Genomic DNA, 24,446 nt, shown 5'->3' on the forward strand with positions numbered 1-24,446 from the left:
ATTATAATAATATTTAGACATTTATTTTATTATTCAACTTTTACTTTTTCTTCAATGTTTACTAAAGAAAATAATCGAATATGTTTCTCAATAAAGTCTCCGGGATAAAAAAAAAAAAAAAAAAAAAAAAAGTCTGCAATGTCGCTGCGTGCGCAGATTTCAAAACAATCCGCTGCGTCCTATGGCTGCGTCCAGTGTATGAGAAGAGACCGATCCATGTAGCTTATAGAGCTGCGGACACCAGCAGGAGAGTTGTAGCGGACCTCAACGTAGCCTGCTAACGTGCCTGTTCATGTAACAGTGAAGAATGTGATTTGGAAGTTTTCTTTTATAGCAAGTGTCCTTTTGCTCACCATGACGCAGCCGGCGGAGAAAGGTACGACTGACTATAGTTTTAATTTTTCCTTAACGTCACCATAGACTGTTAATAATATACAGTTTATGAAAGTCACCAACCTTAGCATAGCCAAATTACCAAAACCTCTGTCTCGAAACCCTGCGAATACTTCCCTGAAAAAACTGGGCCACTGAAAGACCAACTCAGCAGTTTGCTTCAAGTGTCGTTAGAAGAGTTCATGGGACTAAATGGGAAGTTGTCAAAACCTTGACGTTAGCAGTAACGGGTTGCTAGTTTGTGAATGACATGAAAAAGCTTAGTTTAGCTAAGCTAATGCTACAAATCTTTTTTTATTACACAGTTTGTTTACCAATAAGGGGTAAACACGAAATTTCCCATTGGGCTGAGTTAAAGGAAATGTACAAAACCAGGGGTGAACATCAGCTGGCAGGTCCCCCTCCACTCAAAAATGTGCTTTTTTAAAATGATTACTTTATGAAGGTTTACTTTCACTGTGCAGAATGAGAAGATTTTAGCTACGGTGACTGCACTTTCTTTGGTGGAAAATCCATAACACTAATTATTATTCAGAGCATCATATTTAATATCTTAAAGCTTTATATTGGATTACATCTTTTCTAAAAGTACCACACACACACAGACACACGATTTTGCAGGTTTTCCCACTTACAAAGCACGTAGAAGTATGTCATTTTTATCATAGGTACTCTTCAACTGTGAGTGACAGAATCTAAAACAAAAATCCAGAAAATCACATTGTATGATTTTTAAGTAATTAATTTGCGTTTTATCGCATGACAAGTATTTGATACATCAGAAAAGCAGAACTTAATATTTGGTAAAGAAACCTTTTGTTTGCAATTACAGAGATCATATGTTTCCTGTAGTTCTTGACCAGGTTTGCACACGCTGCAGCAGGGATTTTGGCCCACTCCTCCATACAGACCTTCTCCAGATCCTTCAGGTTTCGGGGCTGTCACTGGGCAATATGGACTTTCAGCTCCCTCCAAAGATTTTCTATTGGGTTCAGGTCTGGAGACTGGCTAGGCCACTCCAGGACCTTGAGATGCTTCATACGGAGCCACTCCTTAGTTGCCCTGGCTCTGTGTTTCGGGTCGTTGTCATGCTGGAAGACCCAGTCACGACCCATCTTCAATGCTCTTACTGAGGGAAGGAGGTCGTTGACCAAGATCTCGCGATACTTGGCCCCATCCATCCTCCTCAATACGGTGCAGTCGTCCTGTCCCCTTTGCAGAAAAGCATCCCCAAAGAATGATGTTTCCACCTCCATGCTTCACGGTTGGGATGGTGTTCTTGGGGTTGTACTCATCCTTCTTCCTCCAAACACGGCGAGTGGAGTTTAGACCAAAAAGCTCTATTTTTGTCTCATCAGTACACATGACCTTCTTCCATTCCTCCTCTGGATCATCCACATGGTCATTGGCAAACTTCAGACGGGCCTGGACATGCGCTGGCTTGAGCAGGGGGACCTTGCGTGCGCTGCAGGATTTTAATCCATGACGGCGTAGTGTGTTACTAATGGTTTTCTTTGAGACTGTGGTCCCAGCTCTCTTCAGGTCATTGACCGGGTCCTGCCGTGTAGTTCTGGGCTGATCCCTCACCTTCCTCATGATCATTGATGCCCCACGAGGTGAGATCTTGCATGGAGCCCCAGACCGAGGGAGATTGACCGTTATCTTGAACTTCTTCCATTTTCTAATAAATGCGCCAACAGTTGTTGCCTTCTCACAAAGCTGCTTGCCTATTGTCCTGTAGCCCATCCCGGCCTTGTGCAGGTCTACAATTTGATCCCTGATGTCCTTACACAGCTCTCTGGTCTTGGCCATTGTGGAGAGGTTGGAGTCAGTTTGATTGAGTGTGTGGACAGGTGTCTTTTAGCAGATGCAGTTAATACAGGTAATGAGTGGAGAACAGGAGTGCTTCTTAAAGAAAAACTAACCGGTCTGTGAGAGCCGGGATTCTTACTAGTTGGTAGGTGATCAAATACTTATGTCATGCAATAAAATGCAAATTAATTATTTAAAAATTATACATTGTGATTTTCTGGATTTTTGTTTTAGATTCCATCTCTTACAGTTGAAGAGTACCTATGATAAAAATTACAGACTTCTACGTGCTTTGAAAGTAGGAAAACCTGCTAAATCGGCAGTGTATCAAATACTTGTTCTCCCCACTGTATTTTATTTTTTTGTCCATTTGCCTTGGACAATTCTTTTTTTAATGAAGTTATTTTGTCTTCTAATGGGTTTTATTTGCATGTAAAAAAAAAAAAGAAGAAAAAATATATATAAACCAACATGCTGTTGTTATTGTATGTGAAATACTGAAGTGTCCGGTGGTGTTGGTATCTCTTCCTGTCCATGTTTTAGACTGACTTTCATAGTGAAGTTAGACTCCAGAAGAAACCATTGATCCGGTCTTTATGTTATTTTATTTCTTTTACAGTCTATTACCGCTTTGTGGTGCTGTTCTTCAACTGCCTGCTCACATTTGGCTCTTATTTCTGCTTCGACATCCCCAGTGTTTTGCAGGATCAGTTCCAAGGGGTAAGTAAGCGGTAGCAGTGCAGGCCAATGGAAAGAAACCATCAGCATTGAATGATCTCTCCACATTAACTCAACAGCATCATTGTAGTTTGGTGTCCAAAGTCTGTCCTCAGTTTGTGGCTAGTTAGATGATAATTTAGCTTCCCCTCATCTGACAGAACCTGACATGTCCCAACGCAACAGTGATCAATGGGACAGTGGATTGTGTGGTGGGATTAGGGATGACCCCTCAGCAGTACAATCTTCTTTATGCAATCTATGCTTGGACGTAAGTACACACACACACACAGACACACACACACACACGCACACGCACACACACAGACACACACACACAGACTCTACTGTAATCTATTGAAACGTGGCTTATCAGAAAACAGCTACAGTTGGTGAACTTCTCTCCTATCAACAGGAATGCAGTAGTGGTGATCATGGCTGGGTTCCTGATTGATAAATTAGGAAACCGCTGTAAGTTTACAAATATCTTCTCTGCAAATCAAACAACTGATTTACAGTAACTCATGGTAAATGGATTCCCATTTCCTCCTCTCTGCAGTTGGAGTATTTCTGTTCTCATTTCTGTGTGTTTTGGGCTCGTCCCTGTTTGCACTGGGTTCCCACTTCAAAGGATCTCCCTATCTGCTGCCACTTATGCTCACAGGCCGACTACTGTTTGGATCAGGCAATGGATCTCTTACCAGTAAGGCCACCTTCCAAAAAAGTCCCACTCTTTGCGTTGTCCACTCAGAGGAATGTTCCTAAACCACTCTTCTCATTTACTTCCTTACCAGTTGTTCAGAACCGCATCACAGCGTTCTGGTTCAAAGGGAAGGAACTGGCCTTGGCTTTCGGTCTGACCCTGGCTTTCTCTCGCCTGGGTTCAGTCCTGAACTTCTTCCTCACGCAGAGGTTTGAAGAACAGTATGGCATACAGTGGACACTCTGGGGTGGTAGGTAATAAATGAAGGGGATAGAAACATCAAGGTTCATGGCATGATTGACTAATAGCAAAATGTTAAAAAAAAAAAAGAAGGTTTAAGTAAGAGTATTTTTCACATGATGCTTTCCAGGTACACTACTGTGTGTGCTGGGCTTTGTATCTGCCGTTGTAGTCAGTGCCCTGGACAAGATCGGAATGAGGCAGCTGGGTCTTGATGGCGCCATCCGAGAGGAGTCCCGCAAAGTGGTACCAAGATTATCTTTTTGAGAAAACCTGTTTCAAACATCATTATAAAGTGCAAGGATACTGCAGACGGAGCATCTGACCTCAGTTCTTTTGTTTAACGTTGATTGTAACAACTATGTTTGTTTCTCTGTGTGTGTGTGTGTGTGTGTGTGTGTGTGTGTGTGTGTGTGTGTGTGTGTGTGTGTGTGTGTGTGTGTGTGTGTGTGTGTGTGTGTGTGTGTGTGTGTGTGTGTGTGTGTGTGTGTGTGTGTGTGTGTGTGTGTGTGTGTGTGTGTGTGTGTGTGTGTGTGTGTGTGTGTAGAGGATTCAGGATGTGAAGCTCCTGTCGCTAAGATACTGGCTGCTTGTTCTCACCATCATGTTCTTCTACAATGGCATCTTCCCGTTCATCGCAGATGCCAGGTAGAGCAATCGACACACCACACGTTCATATTTCTCAGGGTTTTGAAGGCCAGTAAACAGTCTGACAGACTTTTAGGGAAAGAATTCATTCGGGATGTGTATATGTCATAAAACCACTGTATCGATATGAACCTAGTGCTGTCAAAAGAATAATTTAGTAGTTTTAACATACTGCTGTTTTTCCTCTTGTCCAGTAAGTTCATTCAGGATAAGTACAATGGCTACAGTCAGAAGGAGGCGGCCTATATCGCCGGGGCGGTTTATGACAGCTCACTGGTCCTCTCAGCCAGCGTGGGCATTCTCATAGTAAGTATCTATAACCTAAACCTGTTTCTCAACTGTTCAAAAATCTGGCGTATGAAGCAATATGAAATAAATAGGTGCGTTGGTGACATTCTCTTGTGTTTTTGTTCCAGGATTTTGTGGGTCTGCGGGGCGTTTTTGCATTGGCCTGTGCCATCCTCACGCTGCCTGTATTTGGGCTCCTGGCCTTCACCTTTGTCCCTCCTCTCGTCTCCACCATATGGCTGGGAGTCACCTACTCCTTCGCTGCTGTGAGTCAAAGTCAAAGCCATTGTTTTAACATTTTAATTTCTAACACCTACTTTTTCTCAGGCAGATCATTTTTTTTGTATTGGTTTTAGTCCTGAAGAAGTTATCAAGGACTCTAGGTGTATATATTGTTGTCACATTACGGTGACCCCCAGTTTATAAGGGTTTATGAGGACCCCCTTGAAAATGAGATGGTGCATCTCGAGGGCTTTATCCTCTAATTACAATTTTAAATAAATAAGTAATTGACATGTCTTATTCTTTCTCAGTTCTAATGCGTTGGGGTGGGGATTTTAATTGTGAAACGTGTGTGTGTTGTATCTTAATTTAAACTATCTGTGCTGTATTCCAGGCAAGCATGTGGCCGTCTATTCCCCTTGTGGTGCCTCAGGCGACTCTGGGAACAGCCATGGGTCTGGCTACCTCCATACAGATGGTTGGGATTGGGGTGTCCAATCTGGTTGTTGGGCAGATTTTGGGCACCAAGTCTAGGTAGGAAATACTTCAGATCAGGCTCTCATTGCAGTGCACTTTATGGTCCATGCTGCATGTTAGATCTTTACTTACCTTCCCTGTTTTCTCCATTTCCTGGCCAGTGAAACTAAAATTCCGTTGTGGCGTTGGCAGAGGATGATGATCTTTATGTTGGCCAACACCATCGCCTGCATCGTCACCTCGGTGCTGCTCAACATGGTCGACCACAGACAGGTCAGACATCTCACAGCCTGTATAGCATTATTTATATATATATATATATATATATATACACACACACACACACACACACACTAGAGATGCACCGATAGACCGGCCGGTGACCGGAATTGGCCGGTTTTCACGTGTTCGGCCATGACCGGCGACCAGCAGGTCAGTTTGACATATGCTGATTTCATGCCGGTCAATGCAACAATTAACTGGCAACATAAGTTATACGAACGCGACAGCACAGTCTCTTTTTCTTTTCTCTCAACTTTTCCGCCGTGTGTCGCGCGTACCCGCTCGCGGTGTGAAGCGTGTGTCCGCGCTGTTCTCTCACATGTAGGGAACCTCGTGAATTAACCTGCAAAATGTCAGCTGTTTGGAAATTCTTCAGAGTGTGTGCAGAAGATAACAAGTTTGCAATATGCAAGACCTGCAAGGAAAAAGTAGGGCGTGGAGGGACGACACCAAAAACCCAAATCACATTTTTTTTGTTGGATATTGGATGTGAAAAGAAGGAAATGGTTCTAACATTGCACTTTAGATGTGTGTGAATTTCCCACAAAAAATGTTCTATTAAAGAAAAGATGGAAAATGCATATTTGTGTGTGCTGTAAAGTGGTTAGAAAAAATGAAATCTGAATTGGCTAAAATCAGTATCGGCTGGCCTTACTCAAAGAAAATCTGAAATCGGAATCGGCCTAGAAAGTTGTAATCGGTGCATCTCAAATATATACTGTATGTGCTGCGTGTGTCTATTGTCAGCTGGCTTCAGCACAGGATGCAGCGTGTTCAGTTCATATTTGTTTCTCTGCAGGGCGGGATCCTGAACAAGACAACCAAGAGGTCGGGGCAGGCAGAGAGAGACTCCGACAGAGAGCCGCTCAACCCGGGAGAGGAAGAGCAAAATGAGGATGAGGAGGACGAGGCAGTCAGATCTCGTTCTCTAAACTCTTAAGTTTGGTTTATACTTTACTCAAGTTTGAACGTTTCTCTCTCTCTTTTTATTTAAAGAGAGAGAGATACATGTTATATATTGTTGTGTGTGTGTGTGTGTGTGTGTGTGTATGTATATATATATATATATATACTGTATTTGTTTTTATATTGTATATTTTCAAATTGAACTTGGTTTATTGCACACCTCACTGAAACCACCTTGCTTCTCCATACTGTATCTGCTGTTGCTATTACAACAGATAATTTAAACAACCGAATGGTATTGTTGTATTATATAACATGTGAACCAGGTATTGCAGATTTTTCAGTAATAAATAAAAAAATAAAAATACAATTACGCAAAAAACATCAAAACTATATCTTTAACTTTGAACTTTTTTTCCAGTTCATTTGAGATGAAACACATTCTATCAGTCATATCATCCAATATCAGCTGTACTGCCATAACTGACAGTGAGGTCACTAAATCATTTTAACATCACGTCAACATGCATGTCTCAAAAAAATTCAGTGTCTGTGTTTTTTACAATTTTCTAATGAAACTATTTGTACATCCTATCTGTTTGTTCGTGGTTAGAGATTTCACTATGTACTTAAAGAAGGGAATTTGATCTTTTTCACATTGCCAAAATGGCAAAAAATATGTGTCTGTGCTACATGGTTTTAAAAAAAAAAAAGCTTGATACCTACAAGCTTGCTTGGTACATGTTAGTCTATTTCCTTCATGTTCCACTTCCGGGATTGCTCCGGTGCCGCAGGAAATTCCGCCGGATGCGTTTATTTTCGCCGATTTCAGTTTCCTTCCACTCTCTTTTTTGTTGGAATTTTAAACTCCGGTGAATGTAGGAGGAGTATGGTTGACTGCTCCTCAGATCTCTGCAGGGTTAATCCAGACAGCTAGCTGGACTATCTGTCCAATCTGAGTTTTCTCTCACACAACTATTTAGCAGTGTCTCCGTCAGGTGCTTAGCGCCGCCCAAGACGATTGTGACCCTCCTCCAGGGCACTTTGGATGAGGGTCTGCCAAAGCGAGACTAGGTACAGGTTGACCAACATAACCAGTGAAATGTTTTTCGAAATACTCAGCACAGCATTTTTAGCACTAGGTGGAGCTCTTTACACATTTGTTTGAAGTGGATAGACTACAGCTCATGTAGTATTAGGGGGGTATTGTAAAGATTTGAGTGTTTGTCTCAATGGCCTTTACTTAAACTCTTCAGGTCCCATAGCCAAACTTCTATTTTAGTTACCTGAATTCTTAGTACCTGGTTAGTGTGGGGATTTTGGGGGAGCTAGTCGTGATAACAGCGCTTCATATCACATCCATCATGTTGTCAACAACTGCAAGAATGTAGGCTACATTTAAATAGCTACAGGGAAATATGGCAGCACCACAAGTAAGTGTAACATGTTTTCCTTGTTTACACTAATGTTCCTCCTATTCTTTTGAGCCTGTACACATTCCTTGCAGAATAATTTGTGCCAACTTATGTTGCTGTTTTAGTAGTTTTACCACTTTAGTTAGTCAAGGTTTTTTTTATGGTTTTTTATGTTTACCATTTGTATTTGAATTTGTTGTATTACATTTTATTGTGAAGCACTTTGTGATTTTTATCTGTGAAAGGTGCTATACAAATAAACTTTACTTACTTACCACTACCATTCATTTATAGCTATCGTTCATTATTTCTGAAAATGTAATATTTCAAGCTGAAGTAAAATGCAGGAGAACATCCTCATTCTCTAAAATCATACAGACAGGCACCATTTATTGTTAGTGAGTCTACTTAAAAAAAAAAAGGGTCACATCCTACAGGTGAAAATGTGTATTAATTAGCGCAAGAAAGGTGTATTTCAGTATTTTTACAGTAAAATGTTACCTGTTAAAGCTTGTGCTTTCAATCAACTTCCGTCTGTTTTCCCATGTAATCAACATACTGTTAAACATCGGAGCTGTTTTTAGCATTGGCGTTTGTTTAAATGCAGATTAGAGAGTGCCTAAACTGACCTAGACAGACTTGTCTTTCCTTGAATAATGCTGTAGTCCTCAAATACTTAAAGATCCAGCCAGGTTCAGGGTGACAAACCTCCTGACGCTAAATCTGTGCCAGGTTAAATGTGGAGAATTCTCCGCTCTAAAGCTAAGCGTTCAGAAGACTGCAGTCCGTGTCGAATGACAGATTACTGAGAGAGAGAAAAAAAGCAATCACATGTTCAATATTTGCAGTCAGAGGGTTATGAAAGGTTTTTTTTGTGTCCAGCTGGTTCTTGTATTTGGCCATAATCCAACCAAAGATCAGACAGACATTTACTGAAGATTTTTTTTTTTAACTGGATGATATAATACAGCTCATAATCCTCTCAAAAGCGTGCCCCAATCATCAGATTATTAGAATGATGCATCTCATGTGATGACCAGTCAAAGTCACTGGAATGGAGGGAAGACAGTTATGTCATTAGACACTTCCTTGAACTCAGATCTTCTGTTTACCATGAAGATAAACCCTAAAAATATACCTTACTTAATCTTCTTAAGGGGCGTGTGGTAGGAGTTAGTCATGGATTGCCTGATAGACAACACACTCACACGCTGAGTCAGTCACAAAGTCAGAGAGAGCAACAGAGGGCTTTAACATCTTGAAAGCTGCTTTATGCTTTCTCGTGGCCGAAAGCCTTGACAGCATAAGCATGTCCGGCCTCCTCACCCTCAGCAGCCTGGGCAGGATCTGCGGCTCCAGCCACAGCAATGAAATGGTAGTTTTGGACCGGGTCAAGAGGAAGAACTCGGTCAGGCGCATGTCAATTATTGAAGATGGTGAAATTGCCGAGGTTCTCTACCTTATTCCTAAACAGTCCATGATGGAGCAGCTGCCTTTCATCAACCCCAACGACTACCTCCTGTGTGAGAAGTTGGACGGTATTCCTGCAGAGATGTCTGGTAATGAATAGTTTCCTTACTTCCTTATGTGGTTGCCATGTGATAAGTTATTCTACTAATGACTTGTCATTACGATCTATAATTTAACCAGAAAAATGTTTTGTACATACACCATATTATATTGAAATACAAGCTTGTATTTGTTAGGAGACAGCTCATATATTTAGATTGCTACTTCCAAAAAAAGAGGAGTAACTAAATGCTCGAGAGTGAGTTTTTGAAAGCCATGAATATCAACAGCAGGTAATGTAATCACTGAATTAGCTGAACTGGTGGCTGGGTTGGCTCAGTGGGTAGAGCAGGCGCACACATACTGAGAGGTTTATGCCTCGACGCAGAGGTCCAGGGTTAGAATTTCTTGCATGTCTTCTCCCCCTCTCTCCCCTTTCTCACCTAGCTGTCCTATCAAATAAAGGTGGAAAAGCCCAAAATCCCAAAATAATCTTTAAAAAAACAACAACTGAACAACAGTCCCTTCATAGATACACAAATATTATGGCAATTCCCTGCAAATAAACAGAGAAAACATGTATCCAGTATAAAACATTTAAATTATTTCAAAACAATATGTCTGGGATTCAAATACTCTTTTGTTCAGCATGGTGGAGGTAATGGCTCTTTACACTTCTCCTGCTGTTCCCTTTGAGAACACACACACACACACACACACACACACACACTCCTGCCCTCTGCGTTTTGGACCACCCCCTTCCCCATGGGCCAGCAGTCCAGTTAGTTCCTCTCCTCACTCTGATCCGCTGCAGTGAGCAGACGTGTGGAAACCAACTGTCATGAAAGAGAAAGGTAGACATTTTTTTTTAGCGTGTGTGTGGTGTAGAGGATGAGAAAGAGAGGACATGTGTGCCTGCTTGTGCTTTATGTTTGTCTTTACATAGTTATGATTTGTTTGCAACTTGTGATTGGGATATTTGATTGTTTTAAAGGTCAAAACAAATATTGCTTATGTTATGACTTTGTCTTACCTGCTCCTGCCAATAGTGTTATACTATTCTTGTGTTATACTGTACAGAGTCGTTATTACAAATCTTGTCTAAACCACATTTCATGTGTAATCTGTAATCTCTTAGCAAACAGTAATGATTCTCAAACCTTTCCCAAATCTAGAAACTGAATTTGGAGATACGTGCAAGCACAGCTGTTTCAGCTAATCGTAGAGCATTGTGGGGGCTTAAGACCAGCATGTGATTTTAGCAATAGGTCTGAATTAATCAGTTCTTCGCTCTGATTATTCTATTTTACTGCAAAGGAATTCAGTCACAGTTAGAGTAAAGTACCCCCCACTCATTTCACTAAATGAGTGTCTGTTGAGATTAAAGCCTCCTTAGTTTGCTGTCCTCATGAAACTCCTGAAGTTGCTCCACTGAATTGAAATATTTTTTACATCTCACTAATTGAGCTGAGCGAACTTTTTTTTTTATTCTGAGTCAAAGCATGTACACATGACAGGTGCTATTCCACAATATCTAAAATCAGTCAAGTGCTTTCTAAATGGGATATGTGACTGAAAGAGACCCTGACATTCCATTATATTTCTGGCAAACTACGGGGTGTTCCTGCAGGTGCATAATTGTAGTGAAATTCAATTAAATCTTTGTACCCGAAAAAGCATTTAAGACCGTTGAAAGCTCTAAAGACAATTTTTTTATTAACGATTATTAACACACATAGCATGACCAAATACAGCTTGTAGTCCATATAACACACACATGAATTATATGACCTCATTGTATGGCTAAATGTATAGTCCTATTGTATATTAAGCATAGTTTACATTGTATTACTTTGTGAGGTATATTTAAACATATGAAACATTCTGAAGACTTAAAATAGACCCTACCTCACTCCTTAAACACACAGATGCAGGTTTTCATAGCTGTACATAGTGGGTTATGTGATTAGCTGTCCGTCTCAGGTTTCTCTCCATTTGCTGTCTTTCTAAATCTACCATTTGCTAATACTTGACACCATATCAGCTTCACATTCTGGGAGAGATCAAGAAAGAGCGGGAAGACATTTTGGAGTCTTGAAATATTTCAACAGGAGGACTCCACACATGAGTTTTACCATTTACACAAGAGCACACATTACCCTGTATACTTTATATACAGGATAATACCATACACATATTGTATATTGGATTGCTGTATACACGCAATAAAATGTAGTGTAGCGGGTCCTTCTCCATCAGTCAATCTGCAACAAAACCATTTCTAAACAGTAGGAGTCTGTGATGTTGTTGTGTTGGCATCACAGCTCTGTCATTAACAGATATCTGAGGCGTTCTAGGACAAAGGCCAGTTTGGCAGTGTTTTCAGTCAAAGTTGGAGTGAGATGGATGAAGGAACGGATTACAACATTCCCACCAGGATTTTGTCAAGTTTGGCAGAAATAACACTTATTTTTCACAAGGTTTTGTTTTAGATCAGATTGTATGCGACTAGTATCACACAATGTTCGACTACTGCTCTTCTATTGGCAGGAATATTCTCAATATTTCAACAATGAAATTGCCAAGAATGACCGTAATCAAAGCCTTTCTCCTCTTTCTGTAAGACCAAAACTGCTTTTTTGCTTTCGTGAAAAGTAGTTTGTTGCTTGCAAAAATCATAAGCCTGCTCTAAAGCTGAAATATTTCTTTCTTTATTACTTCCCCTGCACTTTTGTTTTTGTTCTGTAAGTGTGAGGAAATCTTTCTGTTTTGGTTAAAGAAGACACAACTCATACATGTTAGTGTTGTTGAGATATATATATCCAGTGAAGCTGTTAGGGTTAATATGTGATTTTTTTTACGACTTTGCATGTGGCAAAACTGTATATCAAAAAAAAGAAAAGATGAAGCCTGTGTGTTTGTTCATCTATTTGTGTGCTGGATGTCCAGCGCACTTGAGTCTCAACGTGCCACATTCTTTCCCCTCTCTCCTCTGCTAATCACATTCAAGACCTCTCAAGTGGGCTGTGATTAGATTCTACAGGCATCTACTTCTGCTGCCATATAAACATGAACGAGACAGAAGGAGAAGGAATGAGGTTTTTGCTACAGTATGAGATTAGGTTTGGCATACAAGCTGCTACAACACTCATGTAGAATACTGTTACTGATGTTGTAAGATTTAATGTGAGAAATAAGGGCTTCCTCGTGAGCTACTGTCTGTCTTTGTGAGACACAGATTACTGTGTGTGTGTGTGTGTGTGTGTGTGTGTGTGTGTGTGTGTGTGTGTGTGTGTGTGTGTGTGAGGACAATTCTGAGGGACTATTGTATTGTAATGCTCAGGCAGAAAATAATACACCTTTTAGTAGTATTGGAAAATGTGTACTTTGTGACCAAAAAGGCCTACCTGTAATGACATTAACCTAGGCTGTACTTTTTGTTTATTCCTAATTAATACATGTTAGCATGCTAACACACAAGTAATAACGTGGTAAGTAATGTTTAAGTAATGTTTGCCATGTTTAACACAGTAAACAGTATAGATGCTAAACAGCAGCATGTTAGCATTGTCATTGTAAGCAGGTGAATGCTTGCATTTAGTGTTAGCTAAAAGCACTGCTGTGCCTAAATACAACCTCACAGAGCTGCTAGCATGGCTGTAGACTACTTTTTCACATTTATTGTAACAGGCCGCTTTGCTAAATCGACCAGAACGTTTAACTCTTCAACTTTCCTTGCATGATAAAACAACAACCAGCAGCGATGTAGCCTACTTTCTGAGATTGTAGAAGTTACTAACATGGGGTTACATTTCTGTTGCTTCATTAAAGCCTTATATGAGTGGCAGTTTTTTTAAAAGAAGTAGGCAAAAAAGATAGTTTATGAAGACTTGGCATTTTCAGGTATTGTAAGATGACATTTAAATATGACATGCAGATAGGCAGACTGAACTGATTAATGCACAATATTTATTTGACAGGGACAGCATCTTAGCTGCACCTGAGTTAGCTATAAGCTAATTTACATCTGTAGTCCCTGGGCAGGAAACAGAGAATAACAATATCTGTTAAAATAATTCACACTGTATTCCTCGCTCTCCTATAGTGCTACATGCTCAGAATGGCTGCCACCCATGCTCTCCACGGGGGAAGCGGGTCATCCAGTGCTTCCGGTGTGGGGAGCCGTGCAAGGGAGAGGTGCTGCGAGTCCAGACCAGCTACTTCCACATGAAGTGCTTTACCTGCAAAGGTGGGTACCATCAATACACGCACTTTTAAACTATCCTGCAATCATACCTCAGTCAGAATAGACTTATGTTGGTAGGCTCCCTATAGGTGTCTAAATTTGGACATTTGGGAAGCTTGAGAGCAATCCAATCAACAGAATTCTCCATGTGCAGTGGAGATGAATTGGTGGCTGCCTTGAACACATGTTGTGACTGAATTCCTGACTTTTGCTCCAAATCACTTCTTGAAATAAGGCTGCTCTGTAACATGAATATCATCACAGGCCTAATAATACAGTTGTCTAATTTGTCTGGCACTGTTCATTGGGAGTAGCGTACTGTGGTGGGGTTTTGATAATAAATTAGGAGCTTAAACTTATTGTTAATTTCTAGTTAAATTGAAACATGTATTAACAATTTTACATGCAAGCAGTAATACAAGTAACATTTGACCCTTTAGGTTGCATTAAAACACATTGTTTTCAGTAGGTTAGTTTTAAATTGAGCAGAATTTGCTGGCCATTCATTAGTTAGCCTGCTGATGCCATCAGATTCAATTTATTACAAAATATTCTGCATCTACAATGGGCTGTTGTGAAAACCTCCTTGGGTTGTCAGATTCACCGGAGTTACTTTGTTTCGGCAAAAACATATTTACTCATCAGGCTATTGTTCCAGACTAATCGAAACCGACAAGCTTCTCGTGTTGTTGCCCTTTCATCGCATTGTGACTGTGTTTACAGCGCAGAGGAAACAAAGAGACTTTCAGAGCAGAGAAGCCTGCAGTATTTTGACAGTGGGAGGACATGGGGATCGAAGGGCTCTGTGGGCTTCACTGAATCAGAATTTGCCTCAAAATGTTTCACTTTGAATGTGAAAAAAATGGTAATTCAAATAATCCTTTTTTTGTTTTAGTGATCCATGTTATTCACCTTTGGTTTATTTTCTTCCAAAGTAAATAAAACATAATGGTACAGACAGAAGGGGAATAACAATTGTCTGAGTGATAACACTCACTTTATGTATTTATTACCATCAGAAGATAAGTAAAGATACATGATCAAAGTTATTTCTCACATCACAGAGGAATGTAGACATGTTTGTGTGTTTTAGTCTAGTAGACTTAATAATAGTCATTTTAAAGTATTTTAAATAAAACACGTATGTTGCAAGTGAGTCGCAGTAGGACAGGAATAGAGCAGCATAAATCTGTCCTTGGCATCTCTGTGTATTCTGTCGTGGGAGGTTCAGAAGGACAGTGTCGTAAACGGGTTGTGTGGTGTATCGAATGACTCCAAACAAGCTGGGAGAAAACACTGCCTCCCTGTCAGTAACTTGTCAAACACATAAACACTTCAGAAACCCTGGCAGAATCATGAGGTCGGAAAGCCCAAATAGCAATTATCTCATCTCTTTGATGGATTACTGTATGACAACAGCCTGAAAAAAGGTGACGATTTAAACTGTAAATTCATAGTTATTGACCCAAATAACAAAACACAAATTAAAATCAAATGTATTCAGACCAGATGTATCATAGAGGAAGTTACAAATACCTTGTACCAAGAACACAACAAATTCAGGGAAAAGGTAACGCAAGCAAACCAATACACATATAGAGAACGAAAACTCGAAAAGATTAAATTGTAGAATGAGTTCTGGCTATTATAGGGTCAAAAGGTTAGTTAATACAAATGTAAGGTAGCTAAGATAGGAGAGCAGTTTAACCAAACGTGGTCTAGTCTAGTCTAACTGTATTAGCTCACCAGCTAGTCGCCAACTTAAAAGTGCCCATATTATGAAAAAAATCACATTTTCTGGGTTTTGGTTTATTTTTTGTCTCTGGTGCTTCCACACACATACAAACTTGGAGAAAAAAAACATCCATGCTGTTTTGAGTGAGATAAGGGTTTCTGAATGTCTTCTGCCTTCAGTCTCGGGTGAGCTGTTCAAAATCTTCAGGTCTTTCTATGTCAGTAGCCGAGATGAGGTGGTGCAGCAATGTGCAGTACAACAAAAATATGGTGTTTTTTGAAAATTAAACCATATAAATATATTCTGGTACAACATCAAAATACAATTATGAACCTGAAATAAGCATAATATGGGCACTTTAATGTTTTATGTTGTCTGTGTGCAGTGTGTGGCTGTGACCTGGCTCATAGTGGCTTCTTCGTGAAGAACAGTGACTACCTCTGCCCGCTGGACTTCCAGAGGCTTCACGGCACGCTCTGCAACAACTGTGGGGAATTTGTGGAGGGACAGGTGGTCACAGTTTTGGGGAAGACTTACCACCCAGTCTGCTTTGTGTGCACCTTTTGCAAGTAATTGTGAAAAAAAAAAACATTTTGGGAGTTTGGAGGCAGAATAACTATTTTTTTCTAAGTTGTATGGTTAACCTCTGTCTCTTTCTGTTTCTCAGACAGCCCTTTCCTGCTGGGGATTGTGTCACCTTCAGCGGAAAGAACTGCCTCTGTCAGCGCTGTATCCAACCTGTGTCTCCTACTCCTAACGGCATCAGCTGTTCCAGTAGTAAGTGCACTCTTGTATGATTTTGTCTCTCAGCAAGGATCCAGTTTTCACATCAAAAATATTTATTATTGAAGCTTTAAAATAGACCCAAGACTTTGATCCCAAGCAGAAACAATCAGACAGTGGATTGCACTGAATATAATAACACTGAGTTGACATTAAAAATCTGGTAATCCTCGTGGGATCCTGCCAGGTCAATGACTCAGTACGGACTCAGTAAGAGATACAATAGAACTCGATGCTCCATCTCAACTTGACCTTATCCACCTGACAACTATACATAGGAAAGGGATAAATAGAGGATCCAGACTAATAAAGCCTCTGGATTAAGAGGATCTCTCTTTAGGACCGTACAGAAAGGTACTAATTTAAAAGCAAATCCACAGGAAACAGCACAGCTACTCAAATAGTTCAGTTTATACATGTATATCCAGTAATAATTGTGTGTGTGTGTGTGTGTGTGTGTGTGTGTGTGTGTGTGTGTGTGTGTGTGTGTTCTCAGACTGCTCTGGTTGTGGTAGAGACATCAAGAATGGCCAGGCTCTGTTAGCGCTGGGCAGCCAGTGGCACCTCGGCTGCTTCAAGTGTAAAACCTGCAGGAAAGTGCTGAGCGGAGAATATATCAGCAAGTAAATACAAATCTCTCATTCATAATTCTTTCTCTTCCTCCCCTCAATTGAGTTGATGTTTCTTAATAACAAATGCTAGAATTAGAAACAATGTTAGCACACACCACAGAAAAGAAAATGTTTATTTATTTTTTATTTTTAACGTTTTATCTTTCAGGGATGGGGTTCCCTATTGTGAGAGAGACTACCAGATTCAGTTTGGTGTACAATGTGAAGCATGTCAGAAGTTTATTACTGGAAAGGTCCTAGAGGTAAGAAATCTTTACTTTCAGTGAGGAGTAAGCTCCTGATTGTATTTATATTTGAATATCTTGTAATTTAGATTGAGATTTTTTTACATGGCTTTTCTCAAAATTAATATGAATATGACTGGACGGTTGGTGGTTCTGACACATTTATCATGATCTTCTGCTACAGGCAGGGGAGAAACATTATCACCCCAGCTGCGCGAGATGCAGCCGATGTGAGAAAATGTTCACAGAAGGTGAAGAAATGTATCTGCAAGGTCAGTGTGAGAAAGTACCTGATGGTGAGGATATACATTTAGGCTTGGATGAATATCTTAATGTTCAGTGTGCAAACTGTTTTCTGTTCAGTGTGCAAACATTTTTTTTTTTCTGTTTTAACTTTCTTTTTTTTTTGATGTTGTTTTTTTTTTTTTGCTATTTTGCTCTTCTTTTTCCCGAAAAAAATTTACCCCCCCCCACCACCAAAAAAAAAAAAAAAAAAAAGAACATATGATATGCTCTCTTCTTTCTTTTTTAATACTTATCCTTTTTTTTTTTTTTTTTTTGTGTTTTTAAAGGCATTTTTTTTTTTTTTTTTTTCTTGGCCATACACAAATATATATATATATATTTATTTATATATTTTTATATAAAAAATATTTTTTTTTATTATTATTATTTTTTTTTTTTTATAAGGGGTGGGCATGTGTGTTTTTTTTCTTTTCTTTCCCCCCCCCCCCCCCCCCCCCCCACCACACCACCCTCCCTTTCTTTTTTCTTCCCTTCACCCCCCCTGATTGTTTTTTTGTTGTGCCCTTTTGTTTTTTTTTTTTTTTTTTTCTTTTTTTTTTTTTTTTTTCTTTTTTTCCCTTTTCCCTTTTTTCCCCCCCTTCCTTTCCCTCCTTTTCCCCCCTTTGCCCCCCCCTTTGCTCCTTTGTTTTTTTTTTAAATTCCAAATATATATAAAAATAACATTTATAATAATTATTATTTTTTTATTTTTTTTTTTTTTTTTTTTTTTTTTATTTTTTATTTTTTTTTTTTTTTTTTTTTTTTTTTTATTTTTTTTTTTTTTTTTATTTTTTTTTTTTTTTTTTTATTTTTTTTTTATTTTTTTTTTTTTATTTTTTTATTTTTTTTTTTCTTCTATTTTCTTTCTTCTTTACCTTTACTCCTACAAAACCAACAACAACACACACCCACTGCCAGCCCCGCACTGTCCACTGCTGCAGAAAGTTTCTCAGCATCCTATGACTCAAACTAACCGCTGTTTTTAACCCCCTTTAGCCCACTAGATCCTCATCCGAAAGCTCCTGTTCCAGGCCGGGATCATGCACTCCGGGGAGTCCTGGTCGAACGATCTGTGTAAGTTCTTGCTCGACAACATCTGCTGTACACCTTCCATGGTGCACAATTTACCGTGGCTTGATTTACATTTTATTTATCCTTTATTTATACAGGGGAGTCGCATGGACAAAGTGTCTCTCTTACAAGATGTTTCTTTTTGTAAATGAAGACAAACATTTAGGACAATAGCCAATGTGGAAGAACATTCAAATCAATCACATTTAACATATTTCTCTAACCTTACCTTGACTGATCGGAACTAGTTTTTATCTCGTGAGAAAAAAATGGGATTTCAATTGTGGTTGAATGTTGAAGAGCCTTCAAATTGTCTTAAATCAACCACATATTGAACAGGAATTTAGATTTATTTGCTAAATCAATTTGAATTCATTGGCAATTCAGATTGAATTTGATTATAAAAACAACCTGCTGCTTTCGGTGTCCTTTTGTTTCCTCCTTCCAGTTTATTATGATTCATAGACTATTGGTTTGGAATAGACTTTACCAAAACACCTCAAAATATGAGCCAAAAATGTACCTTATATATACTTAAAAGCCTGAGAAACAATGAATACAGTGAAACAGAAACCGGCCACAGATTATAATGTTAATCAGTCCACTTCATGTGCCAAAATCAGATGGCTTGAGGTGTTGTGGGATTCAAGTTTTATTCCTCCCTGAAGTCATGTAATAAGCAACCTTTGACCTTTGACCTGACGTAACCCATACTGTGTCTTCCACCCTCTGTCTCCCTCCATCCTCCCCTCTCCTCCTGTCCTGGTCCCAGGCAAAACTAGATAATGAGATCATTGATTACCGAGACTTAGCAGCCATTCCCAGAGTCAAGGCTATATATGATATAGAGCATCCTGAAATGATATCTTATAAGTCTGTGAACTACAACTCATCTACTTTGGACAACAAAGGCAACAGACAGGAAAAGCAAAGCCCTTCAGAGGTAACTCCATTCAATGCTCCAAGTTGTATCCGGTGACATGTTTGTGTGTCATTGTTTTGGGGGTGTTTTTCTTGGTTTGATTTATGAGTCAAACCAAGTGAGGTCTTGTTTGTTCTCATATTGGACTGTGTTTGGCCCCGAAATGCAAAGATATTTATTGTGAAAAATAGACAAATGTATCTTTAAGTTTGTTTTGGAGCAATATCACTTCTACATTCACAAAACACTTTAAATATCTAGATCTAGGGTACCTGCCTGAATCTAGATACATATTCTCTACTTACATTTATAAGAATTTGGCTGATTCTTTTATGTAGGGCAACTTTTACAACACAATCACAGAATGTTGTCATACTTAATATGGATTAAACTGATAAAAACAAACGTGGCTCGTTGCTATTTACTGTGCCATTGAGCATTCATTTAATGATCTGTGTTAGGGTAATTAGAATAATTGGCTAAAAGTATCCAATAATATAATCATTTTGTTTCCTAGTGCATACATGTCCTAGTGTTAGGACGAGGTTGTTTTTCTTTTTTGTTTTGTTGATACAAGGGGATAGCAGTGTATGCTGTGTTTCTTTCTGGTTCATTCATTTATTTTTCTTTCCCTGATTTAGTCACCAGGAAACGTAAATGAAACCCCAGAGGTAAATATTTCTTTTATTAACTTTACTTAGTTAAGGTAGAGCAGAGGTACTACAGGTATACATACAGTATGTGCCAGACCCCCATTAAAATCATACATATTACACTCATTCTTTTTTATTTGTTGTGCATTTCACACTGCTTTTATGTCTTTCTTCTTTCAAGGAGAGTTTTGAAGTCAGAAAGTGCATACCAACATCTACAAGCCACAGATCTTTCGGAGTTCATGTGACATACAATCGTCACAGCTACACTCCAACTCTGTCCAGATCACCACAACACTTCCACCGGCCAGGTGAGAGGAGTGCACAAAAGTAAAATCACCTATCTTATCACCTTTAGTAAAGATATTAGCCTCCCTCTGCTCACTTGTTCTCTCCTTTACCACCCTCCCTTATCTCCTCTACCTCCACAACTCCTCCTTCCACTTCTTTTGTGGAATAACAAACAGGATTGATGCTTTCTCCCTCTTTATTCTCTGGCAACAATGACACATGCCCCACTTCCCCTTTATGTCACCACTTTCTCCCTCCCACCAAAGGTAAGAACCCCCGCTCTTCTGCCAGCCTTTTCTGCATCCCTTATCCCCTCCTGGTACTGCCTTAGCCTTTGTTATTTACTACTGCTAAAAACCACCTAGTTTAAGGGTCAGTGTTGGAATTTATAGGAAGGCTGGCACAGAGATGTGATTCACTTTACTGTTAGAAACACTGAGCCATCTAGTGGTCAAAGTTCTAAGACTGTCAGTCACCCACTTTTCTTTTCACATCTTACTGTAAGAGACAGCACAGGAGTTTGTGCCCCAGCAAAAAAACAAACACACAGTGTATGTCAGCTAGCAGCTTCCTTCAGAGAATCCATTGATCTCCTTTCTTTTCCCATTTTGCAATTTTTTCTTGACAGTACTTTTCTTTTCTCTTTTGTTGCCACCTCACCCACTGTTCACTAAATTCTTGCACTGAAAAATGAATCCTTTATATAAATTTAGATCTGAGCAGTCATTTCTAAAACTCTACAGCCGTGCTGTGATTCTTCTAAAGCCTGTTTTATCGTGTGTGTGTGTGTTTGTGTGTGTGTGTGTGTGTGTGTGTGTGTGTGTGTGTGTGTGTGTGTGTGTGTGTGAGATGTGACAAGCTCTGACCAGTAATCGCTGGCATGTGTTTTTGGTGGGAAACCAAACCCACACAGCCTTGATTTGTGTATAGTGAACCGTGCCTTGCTTTATTTAGTCAGAGCCTTTATGTCCAATTGTTTCGAGATTCTTTAAAATTCTCTTGATGATCCTTTCTGACACTCCACAATTACATGAAATTAAACTGTATTTAGAAAACCGTTTACTACACTCTTTTTTTTTTTTTGTAAATGTGTTGTGCGCTCATTGTGGCATCCCCTTTTTGCAGTGCTGGCTTTTTTTTCGATAAGCGATGTACTACAATAATTGTACACGTGATGAACCTTTACTGCACTTTGTGCTTTTTGAGTAAGTAAATTATATGTACAGATGTTCTATAATACTGATTGTGTTCCCAGTCTTTTTTCAGAGAAAATGTCCTCTAAACAAAATCTGTAAAAAATATAATTTGAATGCATTTATTGATGTAAAGTGCAACAGTTAAAGGAACACGCCGACTTATTGGGACTTTAGCTTATTCACCGTAACCCCCAGAGTTAGACAAGTCGATACATACCCTTCTCATCTCCGTGCGTGCTGTAACGCTGTCTGATGGCTCCAGCATTAGCTTAGCCTAGCACAGATCCTGCAGGTGAATGGTTCCAGTAATCCTACTGCTCCAAATTGTGACAAAAGTGACAAAATAACGCCAACATGTTCCTATTTACATGTTGTGATTTGTAGAGTCCCAGCATGTACACAAAACAACGTAACATGAGACACAGCCATCTTCTAACCCTAAACAAACCGGGAACTATATTCTCAGACAGACTTGCTTGTATTTTTATATGATTTCATGTGACAAATAAATTGATTGATTGATTGATTGATTGATTGATTTTTTAGAATGAATAATCTGCTGACGCTGCATTCTTTTTTATCCGCAGATGAAGGCTTCAACATGTACAGGAGGCCTCCAATTTATAAACAGCAAGGTATAATATGACCTTTTAAAAAGTTAATTTTAACGCAGCTTGAAGCAGTTAAATATTACTATTAAAGCTGCTGATTCTTATCTCAATTGTGTTCTCACTGAACTATACTTGTGCAATTTTTGTTGTAAATATAAAAATAGAACATAATCAGTTACAAAAAAAAAAAAAAAAAAAAATACTCATCTAATTTGGGCAAAGAGCCGAGTCTGTCTGTGAGTCGCCTCCTGATGATGAACTACTCTGTCTGCTGTTTCACCTTTACATACAGATCCAAATTCCTTCACATCCCAAACGTCCTCTCTGCCTGGATATGGTCGCAGTGGCCTCAATCCGGTGAGAGCAACAACACTGATACCTTATGACAAAACTCATGACACACAGTCACATTCTTTGTGGTTTTTTATGGTAGCTCTAGAAACACACTTAAGAATCTATATGAGATTTGTCCAACTTTATGAATAGAATAAATGTTAATTTCCTCCATTTTCCTTTCCTCTTCTCATTCAGCCACATTCAGCTGATTTCTCCCATTACAGCAGTGACAGATTCAGAGGTAACTATGTAGACATCTTTGTTATTCATCTAAATGTTGTTGATTACTACATTATTTAGAAATGAAATTGTGTTGCTTGTTCTTTACCTTCTCCCTCCTTTCCTTTCAGACTTTAAGGTATGTGAGAAGAACTTTATGTGATCTTGAATCCCACCCCCCCGCTCTTCTTCCTTTCCCTGTTTGGTTTACTGCATTTCCAAAGGACTGGCCTCACCTCACTCTCTGCATAAGCATGTTTTAAGAAGTATTCATTCAACTCAGTTTCAACTCAAAGTTGTACAAACAGTACAGCTTGCATACAATACCTCTTCACCAATACATATGTTGCACATATTACACAATTGACTCTTTAACCCCACCTTTTATAAATACACTTTACTTGCAGTAATTTGGCCATTTGGCTTTTAGCTTTGAAGTGATTAATCCCACCATGACATTTTCCCATTGCACGTGTTTGCTTCATTCTGTAGCTCATCCATGACGGTCAACATCCATTAGCACCAATGGAAAGAGGAGTGTCTATGCCTAATTTGTTGGAACCAAAAGCAAGTATTGTTTGTATATTTATGTGTACTAGATCATTTGTCAAAGGCTAATAGAAGCAGAATCTTATATTTTCCCCTGAAGGCGGAAGCACTAGTACTATAGATAGACTTCTATCCATGATAACTGTATAGTCGTTATACAATATGCATGGTATTTTCATGGAACATGATGTTTCTAACTCCATCTCATATCTCAATAGCTAAAAAATTTAAAAAAATTTTTTAAAAAAAAATGAAACAAGAACAAGACTGGAGGTACAGTAGCATGTGAGAAAGTTTACCAAAAGTTCAAGTGCAAACATTTTTTCAATATTTTCCATTTCATTTTTTAAATAAATGCCAGACCTGGTGTAACACACTACACATACCATGACTAAAACTTACTAGGATGTTGATAAATTCCTTGACAGTGGCATCATCAGCTGAAAGCTTTTCCTTCAAAACAAGTATTTAGTTTCAGTCAAACTTACAGTATGAGTTTTATTTTAGTATAAGAAATGCACCAAACAGATTAACTGTGCAGCTTTTCCATGGTCCATTTCATTCTTTTATTATTTCCTTTGCAGCGACACCTATCCCCGGACTCATTCTATGAGATCTTTGGCATGGATAGTCAAGAATTCAACATACTTCCACTGTGGAAACGTAATGACATGAAGAAGAGGGCAAATCTCTTCTAAATGCTGCCTAATGCACTCATTGTTGATATGCAGTGCATGTCAAGTTCTGATGACCCCTTATGTTTATTTATTTGCATTTGACACAAAAATTTGATTTATTTTTTTTTTGCCCAAGAACTGGACACAATATTGTGTTTCCCAGTTAGTTTCTGTAGGCTAATGTTTAAATGTGTAATACCTCAAAACAAATATGAACATGAGTTTCATAATCTTGGCTTTGCAAGAAAGAAACATTAAAGATGCTGTAGGTAGGATTGTGAAGATCCAGGATTTAGCCAAAGAATTTGAACATCGACAACTTCTCAGTCCCTCCCCCCCTTTCTGCAAAAGCCCAAACGGTCTCCTAAGCCCCTCCCCCCACAAGGGAGAATGAATGTGTGTGC

The 24,446-nt window shown here is 39.1% G+C and overlaps 2 protein-coding genes across 2 annotated transcripts; both read left to right on the forward strand.

The window, feature by feature from the left end:
* Window positions 1-175: 175 nt before the first annotated feature.
* On the forward strand, window positions 176-7,401 carry mfsd1l (major facilitator superfamily domain containing 1-like). The gene is made up of 13 exons (XM_039787651.1): window positions 176-376; window positions 2,825-2,925; window positions 3,084-3,193; window positions 3,338-3,393; window positions 3,482-3,625; window positions 3,717-3,875; window positions 3,996-4,111; window positions 4,413-4,513; window positions 4,708-4,819; window positions 4,930-5,067; window positions 5,418-5,557; window positions 5,662-5,773; window positions 6,582-7,401. The coding sequence occupies exons 1-13, from the start codon at window positions 355-357 to the stop codon at window positions 6,720-6,722; spliced, it is 1,452 nt and encodes a 483-aa protein (XP_039643585.1). The 5' UTR covers window positions 176-354; the 3' UTR covers window positions 6,723-7,401.
* A 1,895-nt stretch (window positions 7,402-9,296) lies between these two features.
* Window positions 9,297-24,240, forward strand: LOC120550805 (actin-binding LIM protein 1-like). The gene is made up of 20 exons (XM_039787652.1): window positions 9,297-9,662; window positions 13,718-13,861; window positions 15,979-16,162; window positions 16,261-16,370; window positions 16,873-16,999; window positions 17,157-17,250; window positions 17,417-17,564; window positions 17,985-18,025; window positions 18,514-18,591; window positions 19,361-19,531; window positions 20,152-20,181; window positions 20,345-20,474; window positions 20,631-20,720; window positions 22,238-22,285; window positions 22,554-22,618; window positions 22,793-22,838; window positions 22,948-22,955; window positions 23,309-23,428; window positions 23,606-23,638; window positions 23,950-24,240. Exons 1-20 carry the CDS (start codon window positions 9,413-9,415, stop codon window positions 24,061-24,063), a joined length of 2,031 nt encoding a protein of 676 aa, XP_039643586.1. The 5' UTR covers window positions 9,297-9,412; the 3' UTR covers window positions 24,064-24,240.
* Window positions 24,241-24,446: the final 206 nt, after the last annotated feature.

This window comes from Perca fluviatilis, chromosome 21 (assembly GCF_010015445.1).
Source record: "Perca fluviatilis chromosome 21, GENO_Pfluv_1.0, whole genome shotgun sequence".
Taxonomy (NCBI): Eukaryota; Metazoa; Chordata; class Actinopteri; order Perciformes; family Percidae; genus Perca; species Perca fluviatilis.

What these genes read in the sequence shown, in the direction of transcription:
- mfsd1l (XM_039787651.1), top strand. Translation starts at nt 355, where the DNA reads ATGACGCAGCCGGCGGAGAAAG. An exon ending in CCAGCGTGGGCATTCTCATA is followed by an intron (nt 4,820 to 4,929) that starts GTAAGTATCTAT and finishes TTTTTGTTCCAG; the next exon opens with GATTTTGTGGGTCTGCGGGG. An exon ending in TCACCTACTCCTTCGCTGCT is followed by an intron (nt 5,068 to 5,417) that starts GTGAGTCAAAGT and finishes GCTGTATTCCAG; the next exon opens with GCAAGCATGTGGCCGTCTAT.
- LOC120550805 (XM_039787652.1), top strand. Translation starts at nt 9,413, where the DNA reads ATGTCCGGCCTCCTCACCCTCAGCAGCCTGGGCAGGATCTGCGGCTCC. An exon ending in TCCAATTTATAAACAGCAAG is followed by an intron (nt 22,286 to 22,553) that starts GTATAATATGAC and finishes CTTTACATACAG; the next exon opens with ATCCAAATTCCTTCACATCC. An exon ending in GTACTAGATCATTTGTCAAA is followed by an intron (nt 23,429 to 23,605) that starts GGCTAATAGAAG and finishes TAAAAAAATTTT; the next exon opens with TTAAAAAAAAATGAAACAAG.